Source organism: Myiozetetes cayanensis, unplaced genomic scaffold (genome assembly GCF_022539395.1).
Source record: "Myiozetetes cayanensis isolate MyiCay16 unplaced genomic scaffold, myiCay2020 scf273, whole genome shotgun sequence".
NCBI lineage: Eukaryota > Metazoa > Chordata > Aves > Passeriformes > Tyrannidae > Myiozetetes > Myiozetetes cayanensis.
Window position 1 is genome coordinate 1 of NW_026087492.1, and position 27,671 is coordinate 27,671.

Sequence of the window (27,671 nt, forward strand, 5' to 3'; positions counted from 1 at the left end):
AGCTCCCACCACCGCTGCTCCAGTAGCTACCACTCCTGTCCCCACCTGTCCTGTAGTGGCAGCTCCTGCCGCTGCCGCTCCCACAACGGTAACTCCAATGGCAGCCTGTCCCCACCGGTCCTGAGGCTCCCGCTGCTGCCGGGGCTTTCTCTAACTTATATTCCTTCTTCCATTCCGGATGGTTTAAAAAAACCAGAAACAATTCAGCATACACTACTTCTCTCCACCTCTCCTCCTTAGGGAGGATCGACATAAGCTGTAACGCTCTATTTATTTAAAAAGAACCAAACTTCAGCCAAGTGTCCCCTTTGTGCAGCCTCTGAAACAGTCACATGTTTATAGACAGCCTACATAACTCCTGCTTCTATAAAGATGTTTCAAGACCAGTCAAATGCCTCCAGTGCTGCAAAACCAAGGCTAAAGGAGATCTTTTTGGAATCTCCTCCTCTCAGGGCTTGACACAACCCATAATGACAACTACCAGGCAGGAAGAAACTCCCCAATACAAAGCCCCCTGAGTAACCACAGTGGTATGGTCCACTGTCCACCGTCCCTGCCCTGCCTTTACCAAAGCCGCACCAGTGAGAGGGGTCCTCCACCCACACCCCTTTAACCGTCCTGGGCCAGTCAAACTGCCCGTCCAGGTGAAACACTTTTCACCCACAGACTGGGAAAACAGTGACTTTTGCAACAACACAGGGCCCCAAAGTCTCACTTCCCAGCCCACCATATTCCCCAATTTCCAGGAAAAACCCAATTTACAGTTGCTAGCAAAATTTAACCTTAAAAGAACTACTCTTTTATCTCACCTGTGCCCAGGATTGTTAGGAGCTGGGGCTTCTCAGGATCGGTGCGGGAACCCTTCAAATAAGTGGTGCCAGATGAAAAGGTCTCACAGGATGAAATGACTTGATCCAAAGAAGTCAAAGGTCCAACAGCTTCCAGGGTGCTGGATTTCAATTTCCACCTCTTGGGCGCCAATTTATTGCCTAAAGAGACTACGGAGAAAAAGACTCCAGGCCAATTTAGTGTATAAGATAATATAGAAAGAATGGGTCCTTTAATCAGGCCTCAGGCCCAGGGGAATACACACGACGCGTGTGAACCCACACAGTGGTTCTATGATTTTATAATAAGGTCCATCCAATCCCAGATCTATCTACCCCTGGTTCTGCCCAGTTCTGCCCCCTGACACACCCCTTCAGGAATTGGGTCTAGGGGTGTTTGGAACCCCTTCTTCCTCATCTTCATTTTCTTCACAGCACGTACAGTCCTTGGAGTTCCTCCAAAGTTCTGGGCTTGAAGGTTGCTTTGTCTGTGTGATATCTTCTGGTCCAGGCCTAGGGTGCAATGTTCTTAAACAGAGGTGTTTTTCTACAATCCTACCTTGAAAGGAAGACTAAACACGCTAATGGAATTTAGAGGGATTGATATGAAATGGGGTAATAGGGTTAGGTATGGGTAACTACTATGTTAAAGGGTAAGGGATTATACAGCTACATTAAAATCTACATTTACTACACAACTACTTCTAAAATCTACAAAAGTGAAAAAGTCCAAAAAACTCTGAGGCATCATTGTAATGCAGACTCTGAAACCGCATTTTGGTTTGGGTGTTTCTTTAAACATTCTGAACATCACTTTGCAACATAAAAATATTGTACGACATGCAAGCAATAGTAGGTGCTTTGTTGTTTACCCTGAATTTCAAATGCTCAATATTTTTGTCAGGATAAACCACTTAAACCCCTTGTAGAGACATTTGAGAAACAAGTATTGTAGACTTTTTAGTTGTGAATGGACAGACACCTACAGTGACACGTGGTGTGTGTTTTTATTATTGTAAGATTATATAAGAAGAATCTACTGTGATCTCAGGAGATACAGTGGGCCTGCATGATCGTGAAAGGGATGAAAGAAGAGGGAAAAATTGCCAGAAAAATTTATTCAGTGACTCATGATTATGCTCCTGTATCAGGGACCCTTCAGGAACAGGGCATCAGGAAGCACACTGTAGTTAAGATGACATGGGTTTTTTTCAGGTTATAGAGTAATCATCCTGCTGCAGAATGAACAGCAAATTACTCAGTATTTCATGTAACATTTTAACCTTAAATAGCTTTGTTCTCATATAGCTGAAGAGGGAATTAATTACTATTTCTTTCCTTTGTAATACTGGACATAGAATTTTCTTCATCAGCTGTTCATTCAGTGTAGTTCTAAAACTGCATTTTACTCCCTCTGATTTTATCGTAGAACAGTAGTGTGTGCTTAATGTGTCAGAAGAACTACGTAACCTTGAGATGGCAAGAGGCAAACCAACATTTCACTTTTTATTTTTCTAAACTAGAAAAAAGTAAACCCTGATTTACAAGTAGAAGTAAAGCCCAGTATTCGAGCAAGGAAAATTCAAGAAGAGAAGATGAGGAAACAGATGCAGAAAGAAGAATACTGGAGAAGGCGAGAAGAGGAAGAACGCTGGAGGATGGAAATGAGGTAATGCATTCTGTTTTATCAATGAATGAGACAAAGCTGCAGTCAGATTATCTAAAACTACTTCTGTAGTTGCTTATTTTGAATATTTGTTTTGGAAACTCTGTACTGTCTTGTTTTAAATTAAGCTGTCATTATCCTTCTGAGGTTTTGGGGTTTTTTTTGTTTTGTTTTGTTATTTGTTCAATCCCTCTGAGGAATGTAGACTTACTAGAATTATTTGCTATAAATTCAGGCCTGCTTTCAAAATAACCATTTTAGGTACCCTCTGGAGTTCATTGGTATTTGCTCTTGATTACTAGAAATGAGTTAGTGAGAACATCCAAGAATTTATTTAGAATGGTTGCAAGTATTAAGTGCTATATAAAGAGAACACTGATGCTCTTCAGGCGATATGAAGAGGACATGTACTGGAGGAGAATGGAGGAAGAGCAGCATCACTGGGATGACCGCTGCAGAATACCAGATGGAGGATATCCTCATGGTCCTCCAGGACCTCTAGGCCTGCTGGGAGTTAGACCAGGAATGCCTCCTCAGCCCCAAGGACCAGCTGTGAGTTTCTTAACTTGAGGGGGAAAAAAAGAGAAAGAAATCATATTTACCAAGAGGCACAGTTAAGAACTGTAAATTATTCAGTGATACTTCAGTTGTCTCCAGTGTTTCTAAAGGATTGAGAAAAGTGAAGAAAAAATTATATACTAATTAAACTCTGTAGGTGGACCTGTCTTCTGAAATAAGCCCGCTTATATGACAAAAGAATGCCTTGAAGACAAATATTGTTTCTTCTGAAATACAAGTCACTCTGGATTTGTGTGCTACTTCTAAATTTATTTAATTACATTATACTTTTATTTATCAAATTGTGGACAAATGTATGGATAAAAAGTGATTGGATCGTCAGTCCCAGAGGATAATGGTTAGTGGTGGGCTGTACTTTACCTGGAGGTCAGTAACAAGTGCAGTGACGCATGTGTTTATATTGGGATTTGTCTCATTAGCACCTTATCGATGATTTGAAAGGTGATGGAGTGAGTGCACACTCATCAGGTTTGCAGCTGACATGAAACTGAATTGGTTTGGGGTGGGGAGAACAGCTTAAACCTTTGAGGGCAGGGTTACCATCCAGCAGGACCTAGGAAGACTGGAGGGATGGACCAACAGGAACTTTATAGAATTCTGCAAGGACAGATTCCTAATGCTGCACTTGGGAAGGCATAACCACTTGCACTGAGGGATTGGGTAGCAGCCCTGCTGAAAGGCATCTGGGGTTCTTGGCAGATAATAAAATGAACATGAGCTAACCATATGCCCTGGCAACAAGGCTAACAGCATCCTGGGTGATGTTAACAGGAGCATAATCAGTAGATAAAGGGAAGTGATCTGCTTTCATTAGACTCAAACTGCAATACTGCATTCAGTTTTGGGCTTTCCAGTACAAGAACGATACTGATAAACTATAGTAGGTTCAGTGTGGGGCTACTGGGATCAGGGGTCTGGAGTGTGTACCCTGTGAGGAGAGACTTGAGGGATCTGGGCCTATTCAGCCTGGAGAAGAGATAGTTTCAGTGGGATGTAATAGCCTTCTAATACTTCTAATACCTGTTCATTATAAAGACAATGGAGCCAGGCTTTTTACAGTTGTGAGGGGGTGAGATACAACCAGCTTAAACTGAGACAAAAGAGCTGCAAACTGAATACAGGATTTTTTTTTCTTTTTTTCTCCACACAGACGTTGTGAAGCTTCCATCTTTGGCGGTTTTCAAGAACCGACTGGATGAAGCTCTGAGCAACATGATATAGTCTTATAACTGACCATGGTTTCCACAGGAGGCTGGACTAGAGGACCTCCTGAGGTCCCTTCCTATTTGAATTCTTCCATGATTCTATGAAAGCAATCATAGATAATTATTTATTTTGCAGCAGTATGCAAGTATTTCCCAGTTAACAAAAGACAATAAATATTTATGTTGGGGAGGTACTTTTGATCTTGGGATTTCCCAATTTGTTTATTTTTGATACATTTCATGGTTTTTTCAGATATGACTGATTGTGATCAGTGTAAGTTGTTAAGGACACCAGTTCATGTTTTGTTACATGTCAATAATTTGAGGTTTGAATATTCTGTTGTTTAGCCACATGTTTGGTTTTTGGTCACACATCACCTGTGAATTTGGAAGTATATCATAGAATAGTTTGTGTTGGAAGGGACCTTAAAGATTATCTAGTTCCAACCCCCCTGCCATGGGCAGGGACACCTTCTGCTAGACTAGCTTACTCCAAGCCCTATCCAACCTGACCTTGAACACTTCCAGGGATGGGGCATCTACAACTTCTCTGGGCAACATGTTCCAGTACCTCACCACCTTCACAGTAAAGAATTTATTCCTAATATCTAATCTAAACCTACCTATTTTCAGTTTAAAACCCTTGTCCAATCACTTCATGCCCTTGTAAAAAGTCCATCTCCAGACTTCTTGTAGGACCCCTTTAGGTACTGGAAGGTGCTATAAGATCTCCCTGGAGCCTTTTCTTCACCAGGCTGAACAGCCCCAACTCTTTCAGCCTGTCTTCATAGGAGAGGTGCTCCAGCCCTCTGATCATCTTCCTGTCCCTCCTCTGGACTCACACCAACAGGTCCACATCCTTCTTATGTTGGGGTCCCCAGAACTGGACGCAGTACTCCAGGTGGGGTCTCATGAGAGCAGAGTAGAGGGGGAGAATCAACTTCCTTTACCTGTTGTGCACCCAAATTTCAGAAATGTGCTTTCTCATCTGTTTAGCCTCTACGCCGCCCTGACTCCTCTGATGACCGCTATGTGATGACCAAACATGCAGCTATATATCCAACAGAGGAGGAACTGCAAGCAGTCCAAAAAATTGTTTCTATTACTGAGCGTGCTTTGAAACTTGTTTCTGACAATATGATTGACCGTGAAAAAAACAAGAGCAAAGAGGGAGATGACAAAAAAGATGGCAGTAAAGACAGGTATTTTTTTCTTTATTATTTTTTAAGAATTTTATGACTTGTTTCTGAAGTCATTTTATGTTTTTCCTTGTACTGTTATCAGTGCTTTCAGGAACTCTGTTCCTTTTGGGTTTTGATATTACATATGTCACTGTGGCCTCAAGAGTATAAGGAATACTCCTATTTTACTTAATTTTTCTATCTCCAGGTTTAGTTTTATGATTTTTATATTATTTTAAATGCAACTTTTAACTGTAATTCACAGAGCTTTGAAAGGAGTTTTACGGGTGGGCGTTTTGGCTAAAGGTTTGTTACTCCGTGGAGACCGAAACGTCAGTCTTGTTTTGTTATGTGCTGAGAAGCCTTCAAAGATGTTACTCAGTTGTATTGCTGAAAATCTTCCCAAACAACTTGCAGTAAGTAGTATTTCGATTTTTGGATTTGAATTTTGGTAAAGATACTGTAAAACTCTGTCCTCGAGTCAAATGTAGGGCTGACCATGCTACATTTCATAGCTCAGGTTCAGTTTCTTTTCATTTTCTGAGCATTTCTGTCTGAATTCAGGGACTATGCTTCATGTTTGGTTTTTTGTATATTGTGTCCATATAAGTGTCTAGGTGCTTATGCTAGTGGTGTAGTATCAATCATTATTTAATAGATTTCATTTAACTGGGAAATAGAAATGAGCAGAAGAAAGACTATTATCCAGTTACCAGCAGCAATAGAAGTAATTTGTGCAGTGTTGCAGGAAACTTGCACTGCCTGAAGGTCAAAGTTCTCCATTAATGCCAGTCTGTTTGTACTTGTCTTGTTTCCAGTTTGTATGTGTCAATGCTTTGTAGTCCCACAATTAGTTAACTAAGTCTTGTGTGTGTTTTTTTTTCATTTGGCACTAAAAAAAAGAATACACACAGTCTTCAGCCATTCATCAAAATTCATATAAACCATTTGCTGTATTTCTATAAGAAATGAAAGTACAGAATAAAGTTTTTAACTTCAGTGTTCTCTACTGAACAAAGCCTTTCCACCATTATAGAATGCTTGTCACAGCATTAGTATTTCAATGCAGTCTGGTAAAATGCTGGACAGAATTAGGGACATGGTAGAGACATTAGCAGAATCAGATTAATTAGAAAAATAATCTTGGGTTTACTCTTGTTTGAAATAACAGAACAGAAGAAAACTTAAATCCTGCACATCTTGGTCTGGCTTTGTGGAAAATTCACTTGTCCCTCTAGTTTGTGGAAGGTGATAGAGATGCCTACAGCTTTATTTTGGGGTGTTTAGAGTTATTAAATCTAGTTGCAAGAAGCAATTCTGAGTAACCACCTTGTTACTCTTACTTTTTTCCCCCCTGGTGTTAATCTTGCCCTTTGTTCTCACCAGAGGATGTTGCGATAACCAAGTATAGAATGTGACTTGCATTACCCATCCTGTAACTGCAAACTTGAAGAACCACCACTGCATCTTTGTGCTTTTTAAAGGCTCCTATGTTCCAATGAGAAAAATACCGAACTGGCATTTGAAGTGGCACTGAGGCTTTTCTTTATCTCAAATACTGTTATGTAATTTACTTAGTATTTGAATTTCACTTATGGGTAGGTTTGCTTTTTTTCTTTTGCATGCTTGGCAACTGCTGTGTTTTCATTAATGATTTGGAAACAGTATACAAGTCCATATACATATATATATATTGTGTATAATGTTGTTTCTTTGAATACAGAGGTATCTGCTTCATATAATTATATTGAATTTCTGTCTTTCTGTTAACAAAGACTATGGTGAAATACATTTTCTTCCCCTTACTTTGTCACATGCTAATAGAAATTTCTGTTTCTTGATATTTAGGTAATAAGTCCTGAGAAATATGATATCAAGTGTGCAGTCCCAGAAGCCGCAATAATTTTAAATTCATGTGTGGAACCCAAAATGCAAGTTACTATCACACTGACATCTCCAGTCATTCGGGAGGAGAACATGAGGGATGGAGGTTGGGAAGTTGTTCAAGATGTTACTTTTATCTATTCTGCTTAAGATGGCATTAAGGTCCTAGAGGGCAACATGCTGGCATAACTAATGTATTTGATCAAAACCTTGTTTTTCAACAAGCAGTCTCAGTAGAGAAAAATTAGTTATAAAAAAACTTATATGGTGCATTTAATTTTTAAAAATTCGAGCCTAAATTCCAAACTCAGCTTCCTGGAAAAGATACAAACTTGGTTTTTTCCCCCTCTTATACAGTTCTATGGAAAGTTAAGTATTTTATAGCAAGTGACTATAAACTGACTTTCTAGTGCAGTTTTGCCCTAAAAGAAAGATTGTATGGTTTTAGAAAAATCATATTTTCAGGTTTTAGCTGGATCAGTATTACCATTATTTACACATTCCAAATAGCAGCAGTACTTTTGATGGTAACAGTGCTTATAACTTTAAAAGAAGATGTAATTTTTTTTCAAGCTCTCTGAGGTTACTTTTTGGTCTGGAGTGATTTTTGAGTATATTTGGGCTCCTGATATTGCAATCAGTCTTCTATCCAACTGGCAAACTCAGACTTGTAAAATAAAAAATGGCTTTGTCATTTCAGCTGTAGCAGAAAGTGGAGTTTGTAAATAAAACTGTTTCTGAAGTTTACAGTTTCTCTGTTGCCAGCAGTGTTGCTTTAAGGTCTGTTTTGTAATGCTTTCAAAGCTCTAAAAGCTTTTTAAGCCAACAAGCATGATTAATGTCTTTTTGTTTATGGGTCAGATAAAATAAACTTTTGTTTCCTTTTAATCCTTTATTTTCATAGTTGAAAAAGATTGCGGCAAACAGGGTTCTAGTGTTTGACAGTGAATCTACGGATAGGAAATCTGAGGCTATCTTAACATTTCTCCTATGCAGGTTGAAAAAAAGTGTGTGTATACATGCATGTGCTTGTATTTATTTAAACCACAGAGACTTTTTTACTTCATCTCATCATTATATGTCCTCTAAATTACTTGAAATTTTTATATTGCATTAGTAAATGTTCTGTAGCATTAGTACATTGTAAGCAAGCTGTGTTAACCAAGTCATCTTACTTAATCAGAAAGAAAAATATCAAGATATATTCTCTAGTTTGGATGACTTCTGAAGAGTCTTGAAGAGTCTTAAAGAGTGCTTTGTACATGATTTTTGAGCTGTATGTATTATTCCTAGCTATAGTCTTTGTACATGTACTGTCACACCCAACCAATTCTACTTGTTTTTTGAAAAATCTACGCGTAAAATGACTCTTGTCTGTGCTGAATCAGACTTCATGTATTATTTAATTTCGTAAAGAATACTTTAAAATATTTGATTATTAAATTAAACATTAAATGAAATTAACTTTAAACACCATGTTTGTTTGTTAACATACTGTGAAAAGGTGCAATATCGATTCTGCCACAATATTAAATTTCTGTTTTCTGTCCTAAAATTCTATGACATAGACTAAAAAGAAAACAAATTTCAAATTACTACAATCAATCCTGTAATTTATGCTACCTAAAGGAAACAAATCTGTACTTTTGTCTGACCCACACTTGAATTAAAATGATCATTGTCAGTTTATTCACTGCTGGAGTACTGCCTCTAGGCAAGCAAAATCCAGTTAGATTTCTCTTCCAAGACACTGAGCAGTATATAACATTCACTTTTGAAACTAGAACAAATAGAAGACTGAATTGAAAATTATTGCAGCAAAAAAAACCTTATTATGAAGACTACTGCTTATTTGCTGCAGAGTAATAGTATGTGTTTATGTCTTTTCTTACTGCAGCTCCTCATGCTCTGTGTCTTACAATGGTTTAAAGTTTTCTTTTTTTTTTTTAACCTGTTTGGAGAGCTAATTCAGGTGATAAGGAAGGTTTTACTGGAAGAACCAGTTTGAGTAAAGATAAGACTGAGACTTGCATGTGGAGTAGAATCATGTTTGATGTGTAATAATCCCATTACATGATAAAAGGCTAAAAAAACCCCAACAAACCAGTGTCAAAATTGTTAACCATATAGCTACTGTTCCTTACAGTATTGTACATTTGACAGTTTACTGGATCTGATATGTTCAAAGGGTTCTAACCCCTGCTGTGGAGTCTTTCCTTCAGCAAACAAAGTGTACATACTTATAAAAACATATATATGTGCACATGTGTGTCTTGTTTTCATCCTTAGCTAACAGCCCCGGTCCAAAGCCTTCTAGCAGAGGAACTTGGTTTCTGTCAGGGATTGCTGCCAAGACATTGGAAGGATTTTTGACCAAGGTTTTCTAAAGCTCAGTGTCACACCTGCCATGCTTTACTAGGGAGGGGGTTTGGATGCATAGTCCTAGCATCTGCTGTTACTTTGGTTTTTTTTCTTTTTGTCTTTGTTTCTATCCTAGAATTAAGCAGTGTTCACACTAGTCTTTAAATAGTTGACTGGGTAAAATGTATTTCACATAATAAAACTTAGCAAAATTGATATGCCTGTTAACTTTTAATGAAGAGGTAGTGTGCACACAGCATGTCTAACTGAAGATTAACCCTTTATATTTAGGGTAGTAATAAGTTATATAGGGTAAGAATTCATGCTTGTGTTTTATAAATTAATTCAATTTTTTTGTCTTAGCTTAACAGGGTGGTAGGTTAGGCATCTGAATCTAAAGACTATTTAAGGGGTTAATTCTGAAATGTGAAACAGATGCAAAAATTCACAGAGTAAGTATTACAAGAGTTTCCTTGATACATTTTTTTTCAGTCAATGTATTCTCAGTGCAATTAGGTGTCTTACAACTTCTGACTTAGTCTAAGTTTCAAGGATATTCATATGATACCTATTAGTAGCACATTTTAGATTGACATTTCCAGCACTCAGCAAGATTCTCTTCTGTGCACTTAAACTGTAATTCTTTTTAGTAAAATTATTTTCCAATTTGAAATTTTTCAGAGCTAGAAGTAATTGGAGTTTCAAATTATGTAGTGAGTTATTGTGATAAAAATTTGCATAGTGTAGTCTATTTGCATAGTAGTTTTAAAAGAATGCAAAAAATTGACTGATTAGGCTACTAGACACAACAGACACATTTTTAATTTCTCAACTTTATTTTACCTCTATTTACTTCTGTGGGTTTTCTCTAAATGTACTCCTTGTCTTTTTATATCCAAGTTTTACTTGTTTCATCAGTTATCTTACCTGGCACTCCTCCTGTAGAGGTGTGGGTTTGAGTTTTTGTTTTAAATGAAATACCACTTTAAATGTCTTCATTTGTTCTGTAAATACCTTGTTGGTGCAGTTCTTCTTCTTCTTTCCACTTTAACATATAGTACATAAGTTTAAATACTTGTGTGAGAAGATACCTATGTTCTTCTCAGCTTCGTTCTTATTTTGAAATCCTCCCCCTTTTAACCCTGTGCAGAGCAATGGGACTATCCTATTAAAAAATGCCCAAATCTGAAAAGAGTACTTCATATTTAGTTTAGTTATTATTTTGCAAAGTTGTAGCACCATGTTCGTTCATGGCTTTTTAGTTCTCTCCGAAGTATTCTACTATTTATTTTGCATTTGTATATAAATAGGTGTTTTCTGAGCTGTCTCTCTGCAGCATCCCTAGAAACTTCTCCTTGCTGGCATGTTTCATGAGACTATATATATAAATTCTGTTCTTGGAGTTACCTACCTTTATATCTTGCTGGAGTAAACTATATTCCATACAGCCAGCTCCTGTGAAATGAGTGCCATTGAATGAAGGCTTTTTCTTTTATCTGGTATATCACCAGTTGTGCTACCAATATACTTTAGTCACAATAGCCATTTTCATAATTACTAAAACAAAAAACTTTAAAAACTGATTATTGGATTATATCCCTACAATTTTTTAAGTAACTTGAAGGTACCATTTCATATTGTTCAGTGGTTCCAGTTTCATTAACCACTTCCAAAAGGGCCTTGTGGTATTTCCATTTTGGCAACAAAGGTATCTCATTTGTAATTAAACCTTTTCTGAACATTTAAATATACAAGATCTACTATATGTTAGAATAATAGAATCATTTCAGTTGGAAAATCCCTCTAAGATCATCGACTCCAACTATTAACCTAATTCTGCCAAGTCCGCCACTAAACCATGTCCCTAAGCACCACATCTACACGTCTTTTAAATACCTCCAGGAACGGTGATTCCACCAATTCCCCGGGCAGTCTGTTCCAATGCTTGACAACCCTTTCTGTGAAGAAATTCCTCCTAATGTCCAACTTAAACCTCCCCTGGCATAGCTTGAGGCCATTTGCTCACATTTGTTACTTGAGAGAAGAGACCAATACCCACCTTGCTACAACCTCCTTTCAGGTAGTTGTAGAGAGCAATAACGTCTCCCCTTAGGCTCCTTTTCTCCAGGCTAAACAACCCCAGCTCCCTCAGCCGCTCCTCATAAGACTTGCACTCTAGACCCTTCACCAGCTTTGTTGCCCTTCTCAGGACATGCCCCAGCACCTCAATGTCTGTCTTGTTTTGCAGAGCCCAAAACTGAACACAAGATTCGAGATGCGGCCTTACCAGTGTTGAGGTACGAGGGGACAGTCACTTCCCAAGTCCTGCTGGTCACACTATTTCTATTACAGGCCAGGATGCCGTTGGCCTTCTTGGCCACCTGGGCACACTGCTGGCTCATGTTCAACCAGCTGTTGGCCAACACCCCCCGGTCCTTTTCCACTGAACATCTTTCCAGCCACTCTGCCCCAAGCCTGTAGCACTGCATAAGTTGGCTACTCAGGAAAAGTTTAGGAATATAGTTAGGTCGTGTAGAAAGAAAATCAGAGAGACGAAGGCAAAACTTTAACTTGATCTTGCCACTTCTGTTAGGGATAACAAAAAGTCTTTCTATAGATACATCAATAGCAAAAGGAGGGACAAGGAAAACCTCCATTCTTTATTGGACATGGGTGGGAACATAGTTATCAAAGATGAGGGCAAGGCTGAGGTATTTAACACCTTCTTTACCTCAGTCTTCAACAGTAAGACAGGTTGTCCTGAGGACAACTGGCTTCTGGAGCTTGTAGACAGGGACAGGAAGCTGAATAGCCCCCCTGTAATCAAGGAGGAAACAGCGATCTGCTGAGCCACTTGGATCCTCACAAGTCTATGGGACCAGATGGGATCTATCCTAGGGTGATGAGGGAGCTGGCGGAAGAGCTCGCCAAGCCACTCTCCATCATTTACCAACAGTCCTGGATCTCTGGGGAGGTCCCAGATGATTGGAAGTTGGTGAATGTCAGGCCGATGTACTAAAAGGGCTGCAAGGAGGACCTGGGAAACTACAGGCCTGTCAACCTGACCTCAGTGCCTGGCAAGGTTATGGAGCAGATCATTCTAGGTGCAATCACATGGCACCTACAGGATGGACAAGGGACCCAGCCAGCACAGGTTTAGGAGGGGCAGGTCCTGTTTGACCAACCTGATCTCTTTTTATGATCAGATGACCCGCCTGGTGGATGAGGGGAAGGCTGTGGATGTGGTCTACCTGGACTTCAGCAAAACCTTTGACACCGTCTCCCATAGTATATTCCTGAAAAAACTGGCAGCCCAGGGCTTGGACAGGGCCATTCTGTGCTGGGTTAGGAATTGACTGGAGGGTTGAGCCCAGAGAGTGCTGGTGAATGGTGTGCTGCATCCAGTTGGTGGCCGGTCACTAGTGGTGTCCCCCAGGGATCAGTGTTGGGCCCAGTTCTGTTTAATATCTTTATTGATGATTTAGATGAGAGGATTGAGTCCACCATTAGTAAATTTGCAGATGACACCAAGCTGGGGGGGAGTGTCGACCTGCTGGAAGGCAGGAGGGCTCTGCAGAGGGATCTGAATAGGCTGGAGAGTTGGGTTGATTCCAATGGGATGAAGTTCAACAAGACCAAGTGCCGGGTCCTGCACTTTGGCCACAACAACCCCGTGCAGCGCTACAGGTTGGGCACAGAGTGGCTGGAGAGCAGCCAGGCGGAAAGGGACGTGGGAGTTTAGATTGACAGGAAGCTGAACATGAGCCAGCAGTGTGTCCAGGTGGCCAAGAAGGCCAATGGCATCCTGGCCTGCATCAAGAACAGTGTGGGCAGCAGGAGCAGGGAAGCAATTCTTCCCCTGTACTCAGCACTGGTGAGACCACACCTTGAGTACTGTGTACCTGAAAGGAAGTTGTAGCCAGGTGGGGGTTGGTCTCTTCTCCCAGGCAACCAGCAGTGTGACAAGAGGGCATGATCTCAAGCTCTTCCAGGGGAGGTTTAGGTTAGATATTCAGAAGAAATTTTTTACAGAGAAGGTAATCAGGCGTTGGAATGGGCTTCCCAGGGAGGTGGTGGATTCTCCGTGACTGGAGGTATTTAAGAAGAAACTGGTTGTGGCACTTAGTGCCATAGTCTAGGAACTGCGGTAGTAGTGGATCAAGGGTTGGACTTGATGATCTCAGAGGTCATTTCTAACCCATCTGATTCTACGATTCTATAAGGTTGTTATGACCCAAGTGCAGGGTCACTTTACCTTATTGAACCTCATAGCGTTGACCTCAACCCATTGGTCCAACCTGTCCAGATCCCTCTGTAGAGCCTTCCTACCTTCCAGCAGATCAATACTCCCACCCAACTTGGTTTTGTTTGGAAACTTACTGGGACTACACTCGATTCCCTTGTCCAGATCATTGAGGAAGATAATAACCAGAACCAGCCCCTATACTGAGCCCTGGGGAACACCAGCCGCCAGCTGGATTTAACTCCATTCTCCACCACTCTCTGGGCCAGACCATTCAGCCAGTTCTTTACCCAGACAACAGTGTACCTGTCCAAGACATGAGCAGCCAGTTTCTGCAGGAGAATACTGTGGGAAACAGTGTCAAAGGGTTTACTAATGTCTAGGTAGACAACATTCACAACCTTTCCTTCATCCTCTAAGTGGGTCACCTGGTCATAGAAGATCAGGTCATTTAAGCAGGATCCACCTTTCCTAAACCCATGCTGGCTGGGCCTGATCCCCTGGTTGTCCTGTACGTGCCACATGTTGGTACTCAAGATGATCTGCTCCATAACCTTCTCTGGCACCAAGGTCAGATTGACGGGCCTACAGTTCCCCAGGTTCCTCTTCTGGCCCTTCTTTCAGACATTCCGCTTTGGTTTTTTCTTTTTTGGTTTTTGTTTTCCCTGCTGAATCAAAAGTAAAGTAGTCCCTTTTCAGATTTTTCCTTGCATCCTGAATAATATTGGAGCAAATATATCATGGGTTGAGGAATTTATATGAGTAAGACATTATTAAAAAGTAATGGAACTCTAATACTGAAGAGCATTTCACATTCCTTTAGTCAGTTTTTATTAATGCAAAATAATTTTCATTTTAAGGTATGATAAAAATAACATTACAAAATATATTGTGCTTTTAAGTGGTTTTTTTTATATACTTAATTTTTCTTAGAAAGAGTAGGTCCCAAATAGTATATGACCATTAAAATTTACATGAAACTGTGTGAATGTTTCCACTTTGTTAAAGTGGATTTTTAGTGTTCCTTCTTTCTTTTGTTCTCTGTGTTGGTACACTATATCCAACCATCCTTCCTTCAGTGTTTAATTTTAGGGGATATGTGTTATTCAAATGTTAGTTAAAAGAAAGAAGTACTACATAGTGCATTTGAAAATAACCTGACAGCTAAAGTTTAACATGATTCTACAATCTTCATACTGGGTTGATGCCCTAATACTAATTGAATGGTTTTTATTAAACAATTACATTTGTTGTTCAAGGGTTTAAACTTTAAATGGCATGTGTGACATTGAAGCTACTTTAAATGGTCAAACACCCATTCCTCACTGCATTTTGCCAATTCAATCCATTTAGATGTAACCTCGGGTATGGTGAAAGACCCACCGGATGTCTTGGACAGGCAAAAATGCCTTGACGCTCTGGCTGCTCTACGCCATGCTAAGTGGTTCCAGGTTCGGAACATCATTTTACTTTCTTCTTGTAACCTTATGAGAGATTAGTTTAGTTGCAATATAAATGTTTAACTATGTGAAAACAGTGTTGTTCATGCTAATAATACTTAATATTTTTCTGGTCCCTAAATTTAAATGTAGAGGGTTGAGTATGGAGGAACTGCTTTATGCAGTTATTGCTCATATGACTTTTTTTTTCCTGGTAACTGAGAAGGCGATGTTGAAAGCTTGACTCACTTGGGGGTGATCATGTCTTGTATATTCGTTATGTATTCCATAAGGTTGCAGAGTAACTTTGCTTTAAATAATGGAATATGTGTTTAATGTGGTTAGATTTAAGACTTTTTTCCTATTTCTTTAAGTGTAGGGAATGAAAGACGAGAAGCAACTGTTTGGTTTAGTGACTTTGCATTCGAGCAAAGGCACAATAAAGAAACCAAACAGATTCCCCCAACCTTTCAGTGTCTATACCTATTTCTTTGACCTTTATTCTTTTTATTTCTAATATAGAAAAATACTGTATTTATTGCTGCAAGTGAACATAGGTCAAAATGTACAGGCGATCAAGAATTATTGATATAACCTGTGCACTTTGACTTCTATCACCTTAAATTACTAACCCTGTATAAAATACTGCTGTAAATGGCAGCTCATGGAATAAAGTTGTAGAATGGTTTGTTTCAGTCTTGTATCTGAGCTTCCATTGAACAGTGTTTTGGTCTTTCAACAAGTCCTATTTGCTGTAGGTGTTGGGATTAATTTGATTTTGTATTGCTCTCAAGGCTAGAGCTAATGGTCTGCAGTCCTGTGTGGTTATCATACGTATTCTCCGTGACCTCTGTCAACGGGTTCCAACTTGGTCTGATTTTCCAAACTGGGTGAGTAATGTTCTTTTGAATGAGTCTTTTTAATGCAAAGGGTTTTTTTTTAATCCACTGAAAGTAAAGCATGGGAAAGTTTTACTACAGTTTTAAAATGCAGGGGTTTTTTAAGGAGTAATGTAGAGTTTCACTTGGGTGATTTTTTTATGGTTGGTTGGTTGGTTTTTTGTTTTTCCCCAACAAACAATCCAGATTATCTCTAAAAAATTATTTTTCTATGGGTTTGCAATTTGGAGCTGTAAACTTTTTTCAAAAGGAATTTTCTTGTTGTTTTGAATTCTTTGAGGATAGCATTCTTATTCTGTATTTTAACATTTTTTTCCTTTACTCTGTATAAAAAAATTATTTTTTTCTAACAACCTACTCTGAATTGCTTGGACTTTACTGAAACTGATTAAAAATAATGTCAGCTGTGCCCAGATAGTTCTGTGATAACAGAAAGGCTACTTGAAAGAATAAATCACAGAAATTCCTGCAATCATTAATATATTGTTTCTGCAAGATGAAACACCATAGTACTAGTCTGTGGATGTGTCACCATTAGCATTTTAATCAGTGTCACCTAGACACAGATCTCTAGGTTGTACCCAGTTACCTCTCAATTCTTGCAGTTGAGTGTTTTTGAAGCATTCTTTTACATTTACTATCTTAAATGATGCTCTTCAGGAGTGCAACTTGTGTTCCAAATATTAATAAATGTGTAATCTGTGGACTGGACAAAGTCTGAAACAAAATCTCTGAAACATATATATGTGGAGGTAAATTCAGCTCTGACTCTTTTGTTTCATAGACCAAATCCTATTGCATTGTGCTGCGCCCTAATGTAGACTTTTCAGTTTTGGCAGGAAGAATGCTAACATTGTCAAGACAGTTACAGTAGCTGGCATTATTTCAATGAGAAATGTTTTACAACTCTACTAAGCTTGCCAACAGGAAAAAATGTGGAGCAGTTATTTCTGCTTTTTAAAATATTTAAAGTTAAAAAAAAATAATTCCAATTTCTGTGCTATACTTCATGAAAGATATACTGTACAAATATAGTTTAACAGAAGCTCAGAAGTATGTAAGTGCCCTCAATATTGCTTACTAAGTTGCCAAAGAATAAACCCTGGTATACTTTTAGAAAAACATCCTTAAAAATATTCCAACAAACAGCAGGCACATAGATGAAGAACAAGGAATGTTGTTTCTTATTTCTCATAATATCTATTCTAAGGCACAGCCAGAAGTAAAGAGAGGTATGAAGCAATGTGTCACAGAATCACAAAATGGGTAAGGTTGGAAGGGATCACAGTGGATCATCTGGTCCAACCTCCCTGCTCAAGCAGGGTCATCCCAGAGCACATTGCACAGGATTGCGTCCAGACAGTTCTTGAATATCTCCAGTCACAGAGACTTCACACCCTCTCTGGGCAATCTGTTCCAGTGCTTGGTCACATGCATAGTAAAAAAGTTCTTCCTCATGTTCAGGTGGAACTTCCTGTGTATCAGTTTCTGCCCGTTGCCTCTTGTTCTTTTGGTTGGCACCACTGAGAAGAGCCTGGCTCCATCCTCTTGACACCAACCCTTTAGGTACTTATACACATTGAGGAGGTCCCCTCTCAGTCATCTCTTCTTGAGGCTGAACAGGCCCAGCTCCCTCAACCTTTCCTCATAAGAGACATTCTCCAGACCCTTGATCAACTTAGTAGCCCTCTGCTGGACCTGCTCCAGGAGCTCCATGTCTGAGGAGCCCTGAACTGTGCACAGCACTCCAGATGTGGCCTCACCAGGGCTGAGTAGAGGGGCAGGATCACCTCCCTCGACCTGTTGGCAATGCTGTTCCTAATGCACCCCAAGATACCATTGGTCTTCATGGCCACAAGGGCACACTGCTGGCTCATGGACAGTTTGTTGTCCACCAGGGCCTTCAGGTCCTTCTCTGCAGAGCTGTTTTCCAGAAGGTCAACCTCCAGCCTATACTGGTTCCCAGAGTTATTCCTCCTCAGGTGCAGGACCCTGCACTTGCCTTCTTTGTTGAACTTCAGACAGTTCTCTGCTCATCTCTCCAGCCTGTTGAGGTCCCTCTGAAGGGCTGCACAGCACTCTGGGGTATCAACCACTCCTCTCAGTTTTGTATCATCAGCGAACTTGCTGAGGATGCATCTGCCCCTTCATCCAAGTCATTGTTGAACAAGTTAAACAACACTGGACCCAGTATAGAACCTTAGGGGACACCACTAGTGACAGGCCTCCAACTAGACTCTGTGCCACTGATCACAAACTTCTGGGATCTGCCACTCAGCCAGTTCTCAATCCATCCCACTGTCCACTCATCCAACCCACACTTCTTGAGTTTACCTATGAGGATTTCATGAGAGATTTCAGACCTATCAGTGTCTCAGTTCTCTCTAAAATGCTTCGTGTCTTGCTCTTGGTACCTGATGCATTGCCAGTGACATGAATCAACATTGAAGTTTGTGCATTCAGTTGTTCTTTTGACCTGTTGGCAAAGTCTTACTGACAAACAAAAAAAGACCGATTTCAAATAGATATAATTTCTGACAGTTACAGATGAAATTTTTTAGATTGAAAAAATATATTTTTCTGGACACAGAACTTTTCTTGATCTATATGCTAGAAACCTGTTACAAGCCAAAGAGAGGCCAGAGCTTTTCAAAAAGACCCTAAGTAGTTGTAATAATAGAAAATATTAGGAAATCTAAACACAGACATTTGTATCAGCCTCTTTATATACCTAGAAATAAAAACTAAATTAGAAGAATTTTATCAAGTTCCTACAAGTTAGAAGGAACTAATATTCAAGGTTGATTTATTTTTATTTATTTTGAAAACTTGAAATCTAGTCTTTTTTGCATATAAACACCAGGGCATCATAATTCACATTTTCCTATGATTAAGTTGAGGACTTCACTGTATTGTATGAGGATCCAAAAGAACTAGACTTGAATAAATGCATTAATGTAATCTGCTTTTTTTCTTTCCTACTGTCTTTTTCTTCATACTTGAAAACAACTAAATTACTGTTGCTAAAACTCAAAAGCTTGATCCTGAGTGATGCAGCGTAAGTACAGAAATACAATGCTCAAGAATTAAAATTTGTCACTTATATTGAGCTAAAATAGAAAGGAATGGGCACCCTAAGTAAAGGATTGTAATCAACGCTGCCTATAATTAGTTGCATGCATTAGAATAGGCATTTATTCTTGGAAAATAAAAATAAAAGGCAACATTTGAGGAACTGTAAACTTGGGAGAGGAACCAAAAATCCAAACTCCCAAAAACCCCAACAAAAAAAATAAGAGAGACATGTTGTTTGAAAATAAAACTTGCCAAGGAGGTGGTATTGAAATATCTATTCAATGCTGAAAAAGCTAAGGAAAGCTATTCTTTACTTTTGCAAAAATATTTTATAGGGTTTTTTCAGTGTCTAATAAAGTAAACAATGGAAATATTCACAGAAAAAATATTTAAAATGCAGTTAATAATTTAAGTAATTTTAAATAATATCAAATAATGTGTACATTTTAGAAAACCTGTTTATCATCAAGGGCTTTTTTACACTTGTTTAACATCAAGGAAAAACTTGCTGTGAACTTCAGTTTTGTGAAACTGAAGAACTAGTAACAACTTAAATGTTAAAAGATCATTATAATTTTGATACTGTATTCTCATAGAAAAAAATAATTTCTCTGTAGCATCCTGTTAATTTCATTAGGTGAATCAAATTCATCATTTTCATACTGTGTGCTGTTTATTCATGTGGTTGAAAGATTCCAGTGACCCACTATGTTTCATGCTCTCAAAAAATGACTGAACGAGTTGTTCAAGTAGGCTACTACTGTATAAATTTCTAAGAAAACTTTTGGACAACTTGACATGAGAAGCAGCATATCAGTATCAGTACTCAGTGTTAATCTTACAGAGCTTTCTTTTTATTCATTGTTAACAATCATCTGATTTTTTTCCATTTTAACTGAAAGTGTTCTGTGATATGTAATGTCCTTCAAAATTTCAGTATCCAAAGTTCTTTACTGAACAACAGTAGTAGTTTTTTATATTTTATTTTTAGTCAGTCTTCTAAATTGGCTGGATTTTCTTATTGTTGTTCTAGGCTATGGAGTTGCTTGTGGAAAAAGCAATTAGCAGTGCTACTGGACCACAGAGTCCTGGGGATGCATTAAGAAGAGTTTTTGAATGTATATCTTCAGGAATCATCCTTAAAGGCAAGTTGCATTTGATCAGTGTCTGTATACTTATGTTTAAGTAATGTAAAACCTGTAATCTTGATTGAAATAAGGTAGAGATGTGCTACTAATTAGCCTGTTTTAGGTGGTCCTGGCCTTCTGGATCCTTGTGAGAAAGATCCTTTGGATACACTTGCTGTAATGACAGATCAACAACGTGAGGATATTACTTCAAGTGCACAGGTAAGGAAGTAACTAAATTTGATGGCTAGTTTATTTGGTGGGTAGTTGGTTGATTTTGGAGTGTTTTTTTTGTTTTTTTAATGGAGCTATATGGTGGACATGAATTTTCCTTTCTTAGAATATAGTCTGGTCATTCAAATGATCAGTCTTAAGCTAGGCAATGAAAATGTCACAAAACAGAATGTATAATAGCATTCATTTTTTTACTAAAATTAACATATTTTCCTGAAAAGTTTGAAGTACTCCCATCTCTGTCTATATATGTAAAGATTCTTACTCTACAGTAGTATGTTATTAGATTTAAAATTGCATCGGCATTTAATATTTTATAAATAAATCTGTGTAAGCTGAATTTTTAATATTTATTGTATCCACTTACAGTATTGGCCATTCATGCTTGCAGCTTAAGAGTTTACTGCCCCTACCTCTTCATTTGATCCTTTAGCTAAAGATGCATAATGGGACACATGACAAGCCTTGGTTGCTTCAGTGCAAGTCTAACAGCTAAAATACTATTTTTAAGCTAATATGTTGTATTTTGTATAAAAGCAGCAAATGTGACATACACATTTTATTGTGTTGGGGTAAGGAAAAAAGGATAATAAGAGCTAAGGATAATATCATATACCACTAATGTTCTTCATTAATTGTTTGATAAAGTATTTGAAATTGACATTTGTTTCTAACAGAAATATCTTCTTTCCACCCTTCTTCTAGTTTGCACTGAGACTCCTTGCATTCCGTCAAATACACAAAGTTTTAGGAATGGATCCATTACCACAGATGAATCAACGTTTCAACATCCATAATAATCGTAAAAGGAGAAGGGACAGTGATGGGGTTGATGGATTTGAAGCAGAGGGAAAAAAAGACAAAAAGGATTATGATAACTTTTAAAACTCTTAAAAATGTCATTAGTGCTAAGATTGAAGGTGATAAAAAGTCCATTTGTTGCCTTGCTTTTAAATTGACATAATAATGTCTGTTTTAAACATCCTAAACCAACTTAGTAATTAGATTTGGAAGAGAAAAATGTACTTCTTCTGTGAGATTCTGAATATTTTAATGATGTACTGTATCAGAAGATTACGGATGGAAAGACTGCAAATGGAAACTGTCATTGGAAAAAATAGGTTTTTTCCTCATTGCATTTTCTTTAAATGTGTTGCTAAATTTAGTCTCCATCTCTCTGTCTCTCTTGTGTATTGTCTTATCTTGAGTGTATTTAATGCAGCATTTGTGCTTCTGTTGCTATGTGTATTTTGATTTTTTTTTATTTAGAAGATTTCTTTTGATTGCCTTTGACACTAGTTGTATAAGTTGTATAAGTTACATTGTGTTAGTATAAACTGTTTCCCTCCCAATTAATATTTTACAGGACTTCATTTTGTAAAGTGAAACTGCAGGATTATGTTTTTGTTTTCCTAAATGTGAAGGGGTTACAACACATAGTTATCCTGCCATTTGAATGCTCAGAATTAAATGATTTTGCCAGTCTTGTGGCATTTGTCTCTTTAGTGTGATATAATGGTGTAATTAAGACAAATTTTTGTTAATCTAATCAAATTTGCTGTTAGTTGTGTATTAGCAGTATAAAAGCTAATATATACAGTATGGTCTTGCAACAGTTTTAAATCAACTGCATAATGATCAAAGATTTGCATGATGTTTTCGAGTTTTTTAATATAAAGGCATTTAAAATTATCATTTTAGGTTTAATGCATAGGTTTTGTATGATTGACTTTGTGACATAGCAAGGTCAAAACATAACTTTCTGAATTTCTTTTTTCAACCTACAAACAGAAGCAGGCTTTTCCCATTTAGACAAAATTAGTAATTCTTTCAGTCCACTTTGTTGATATTATATTAATGCCTCTCAGCCCTTAAAATAAATACTTACCATATCAGTGCCTGTAAGGCTATTCCTTATAGCTATTTCTGTATACATTTTCTGTGATTTTTTTAAATAATTCAGATTTTAATAAGTAATATATTACTGAAAAAGCAAATGTTATCAAAGGAAAACAACAACCCAGAAAATTGTTTGATGTGGCCATAGTATATGCTTATGTCTCTTTCAAAAAGATAAATATAGCAGTGGTATAGTAAAATTACATCATACTATTGATGTATGCTCTGGTACACAGGTGTGATTTGTTGTCACTGCACTACAGTGGAATATGCAAATAAAAACTAAAATGTATTAAATTACTAAGATTCATTAATATACTTGGAACTGAAGTTCACTCATGCTGTTCAGTGTGTATTATGCTTTGTTGCAAACCCATAAAACTCACAGATTAACACATACTAACATTCTGGTAACTACTGATGGCTGTAGGAGTGTATCACATGTTATAAAGATCATTTGTTATTTATGGTACAATTAAAAAAAACTTGTGTTCTATTTTGAGGTCAAATTTATCTTTGACCTTTTTAATAAATAACTCTTGGAGTAGGGGGATATTTTTTTTAAATGCTTATTGCTAACAGCATAGGTCTGTGAAATAGAAATACGGTATTTTAGAAAAATAGAGGGAATCTTAAGGAAAGATTTTCATACAGTGCTCTTCAAGCATCAGAAGAGTGCAGTTTTAAAAGGAGTGGTTATTAGTGGTTAGCAAATAAAAGGCTTTCTCATTGTAGGAAAGATTTCTTACCAATTTCAGCCTCAAAAATACATTAGTTAACGTGCTTTAATATTACTAGTTTCTGTTGTCCAGCCTTGATGTGTGGCTCCAAGCATGTACTCGTTCTTACTTGGTGGTTTCTGGTTGTTTGGGATTTTTCGTTTGGTTGGTTGGTTTTTTTAAGAGGGATATCTTGCTACCATGGTGTCTAATTAGCCATTACTGTTTATTTTGAAAGCTACAGGTGCTATTATTGTGGCTAGTTCAACTCCATACCAAAGTTTCTTTCTTCATAAAGCAAACATGTTTTTCCGGCATGTGATTGACCATAAAATTTAGGATTAAAAAAATCAAAGATGTATTTTGGGTTTCCTGTATTTTTGTTCTATTGGCTTTTAACCAGTTTCTGGATCTTTTGAACTATTGTATACCTAAAGTGATTCCAAGTTAAATATGAAGTTGTGACTATGATTTTTGAGCTGTGTGGTGAAGAGTGAATTTGCAGCTTATTTCTGTTTTACCTGCCCATTTTAATTGGCTATTTTAACTTTGTAACTTCTGACTCTTGTTAAGCTAAGAAGAATGGAAAACCAAGGTTTTAAAAAGTACAGAGCTAGCTTTGTTTTTAAATATTACATCATGTGCTTAGGAAGACAAAGATAAGACCAAGTAATCAATTTACAAACAAGTAATCATTTTAATACCCTATGTTTTGAGAATGCTAGTGGTTTACTTATAAACAGTGTTTACCTTTTTTATTCAGCAGTGCTGTGTGTTAAATCTCAAAGTGCCAGGTGCTATAGTCATAATACACAAAAGAGAAATGTACATAGGAAGAATTTTCTCCTCAGTGCTCACTTTAGAGGAACAATTTAGTAAAATGAGAGCTGTTCTGTTTTGAAGTGATTTCAGGCTTTGACTTTTCTGCCTAGTTTTTGTCCTGTCTGTGAGCAGTGTGGTTTCATGTGGGTTCCTGTAGAGGCATTGATAGAAATACAAGTCTGTTGGATACAGCCCATCAACTTCTTGCCCTATTATAGAATGTTAATATGAATTGTTAGTCTTATAGAGCTATTGAATGTGATGGATTTATTTGCTGCTTCTATTTTTAGACCTATTTCACTACTCAGAAGTGATTTAATAGTAATTAAAATTTTTGTATTGGAATCAACTTTAAATATTCCTATACCATTTTTATGTATATTTAACATTCTTGTTACTTGTTGAATATCTACTGATGTAAGTGAAAAATTCATGCAATGACAAATTAATTTCTTTATTAAACAATTAAGACTTGTTTGTACTACCCAAATAGATTTTATCAGCATAACACTAGTAATAGAGAGGAAAAAAAAGAAATTGGGAGGCATAATTTGCAATCTGTTGGTTTTTCCCACTTATATCGTAGGTTTACATAGTTCAGTGATAGATTCAACCAGAACAACTGTTTTCCTTCTGTGTGTTTTTTTATCTCTGAAAGCTGTAAGCCAAAGAGCTTTCCTAGCCAAAAAAGGCTAGCAAATTAGATTTCTTCTGAGATATTTTTATAAATCTTCTCAAGAGTTCTCTTTTCCTGCAGTGTGATATTTCTCAGCCTTTTCAAAATGAAACAGACACCTAGTCTTTTGAGGAGGAAAAAATATTTAAGGAGTGTCATCAACAGATTTATCACAATGGTTTTGATTTTGGTGCCAAAACAGCACAGAAAAACTGCTTAGAGACAAATTTGTGTCTTTAAACAGCAAGGTATTTATTGCATACAACGTTGGAGAGCCCCCGATTCGCATCGGACAAAGTAACTCTAAAGTTTGAGTCAGAAGTCAGGGGTTTTATTTGAGGAGATGTACAGGGGTCATTCTGTTCTTCGGCCCCACTTTTGGAGTTGAACTCTTCAACTTTCTTTGTTTCTCTGACTTCAAGTTAGGGTTTGCAAAACTCTCCTTGACCCACCACCCCTCTATCTCCCTGGATGCCATCCTCTCTTTATTTATGACTACTAGGTTGACCTTTCTGCTATTTTTTACCAGAACAGAACAAATTATTTCTACTATATTTCTAAGCTAATCCTTAGAGCCTGGTCCCTGCTTTTGCTATATTTTAACATAAATATCACATTCCTCAGAGCAAGGTCCCAAGAACCAGATTTCGACCCCTCTAAGTTAACTCTTTAAATCCTTTCTCTGTTTCAATTTACATCCAAATAAAAATCAGGGTTAATTTTCTTAATGTCTAATAATTTGTGTTCTCCCATTTTGTTCCATTTTCTCATTTGGATTTATGAAAATGTGCAAATTATTGAATTGTTAAGGTTGAAAAAAGCCTCTTAGATCATCGAGTCCGTGTATATATATTCCTAGTACTGAGAAAATTTGAAGTTACTGAACTGTATTCTGATGTTTTAGAGTTTGCATTTGTAGAGGGTTGACCTTGGCTGGATGCCAGGTGTGAACCAAACTGCTCTATCACTCCCCTTCCCAACCAGACAAGGGTGAGAGAATAAGATGGAAAACTACTCTGTAAGGTGATAGAAAGGCTACACAAAAGGAGAAAAAAAAGTCATGATGGTTCCCTGGAAGACCCCAGCACCTGGGGACACATTCCCAGAAACTGATAAGAGGATTAAACAAAGAAAGGCATGATATGGAGATAACACGGCCTTTTTTCAAAAACATCCTGCCAGACAGAAACTCAGGAAAATGACCCTTGGACCTATGTCCCTTGTCTATCACCCCAAAATTACTTTATTGACTATAGCCACTCAAGAAAAAGGTATAAAATGATATTGGACATAAGCAAAAATGGGGGAGAAGTTCCATCAATTCTGTGGAGGTAGCTGACAGGCTACCTTTTCTCCTTCCACTTCTGGGGATGCCTGGAAGGTGAGACGTATCTTATGCATGCTAATTACCTGTTTCTAAATAACTGGAGCTTACTTTTTCCTCATAGTATTCTTAGTAAGTTGCTGTACTCTGAAGTTTTTGCTTCTATTTCTTCAGAGTGTTTTTAGCACTTTGCTTTAGAGTGTGTGCTTAGATCTGGTTTTATTATTACTACATAGTTTAAGTGTAATTTTTGCAGTTAGATGCTATTCCAGACACAATGAATCCCGTAAATTGTCACAAATTTGTATTAATAAATGTGTTATTTCGTGAACTGCTAGAGTGAGTCCATTTTTAGGTCAGTTTTGTTGATGGTCAAATAACTCATAGGAGAAACTTGCTGAGGAGTTTCCCTATTGCTATTAAGTGCAGTCCCTATATAAAGGTATTAAATGTCCTGTCCATCTCAGTGAATCTGTTAAGCGAAGGGTCTCCTCTTAATGACACGCTAACAGACTACTTTGGACATTAAAAGGCTTTGATCTCCTGGGGGACACACTGATAGACAAAAAATAAATTAATACAGTGTCCTAGTTAGAGCAGTTGGGACCAGTTCATCACTGTGTGGGTGTAATCCAAACTGGGTATTCTACACCCTCTATGTCATTTCCCAGAAACTGTTAACAATAGACCATTTGCAGCAGCTGCCCAGAGCACACCTGACCCCTCAGGCTATAAGCTGGGTGTTAAGAGGCCTGTGAGATAGGAGAATGTTCCTGTCCTCATACCCATGACTCACAATCACCCATTGTGGAACTCCCTGCCCTGGAGGAGGTACTGGGCATTCCTACCAGAACCTGAGGGTCTTGGGACTTCTGGTACCACTCATTGGATCCAGAGGAGGACCAGAACCTCAACCAGACTGTGATCACCACTCTTGACCAGACTGCGACCATCACTGTCACCAACAGGTTTTCCTTCTTTTTACTTTGGACTCAGGGGGACCACATGGGGCTCTGCACGGGGGCCAACGCACACCATTATGTTCATGCCCCAGAGTGCTGGGTTATACATCTGGGGTTTGTGGGTTAAAACTCATCACTTGTTGGTATAATTGTATTTATTGTATTATTTTTATTAAATTGTAACTGACTTATTATCTCTTCTGAGTTGGGTTCATTTCTCCTGCCAGTTTACCATTAAACCAGCACATACAGGTTGGACAAAAAATTCTTTTCTTCCCCTTTTAATGTGACAGACTCGTAGGTTGTGTTGCCTAAATGGCTGTGGGGAAAAAAAGACTCCAAGCCAAATTAGGTAGGAGATAAGATAAGGATACAAAAGTTTTAATGAGCCCCCAGGCTTTTTGGAATACCCCAGCACGTGCTCCCGAAATACAGATGTCCACAGTTTTTATAATGATTTTCACCCAATCCCGTCCAGCTACCACCCAAGTTCTGCCCCCGCCACGCCTCTTGGGAATTGGGTCTGGGGGCGTTTTGGGACCCCCTCTT

At 38.0% G+C, this 27,671-nt stretch overlaps 1 protein-coding gene across 1 annotated transcript; it reads left to right on the forward strand.

Moving 5' to 3' along the window:
- Positions 1–2,350: 2,350 nt before the first annotated feature.
- Positions 2,351–27,316, forward strand: LOC126643641 (zinc finger RNA-binding protein-like; the record flags this gene model as incomplete). The annotated part of the gene is made up of 10 exons (XM_050322154.1): positions 2,351–2,496; positions 2,883–3,045; positions 5,274–5,479; positions 5,724–5,874; positions 7,307–7,448; positions 15,300–15,397; positions 16,180–16,275; positions 20,393–20,504; positions 20,611–20,708; positions 21,426–27,316. Coding segments are annotated over 10 exons (1,392 nt in total), but the record flags the coding sequence as incomplete, so codon positions are not given.
- Positions 27,317–27,671: the final 355 nt, after the last annotated feature.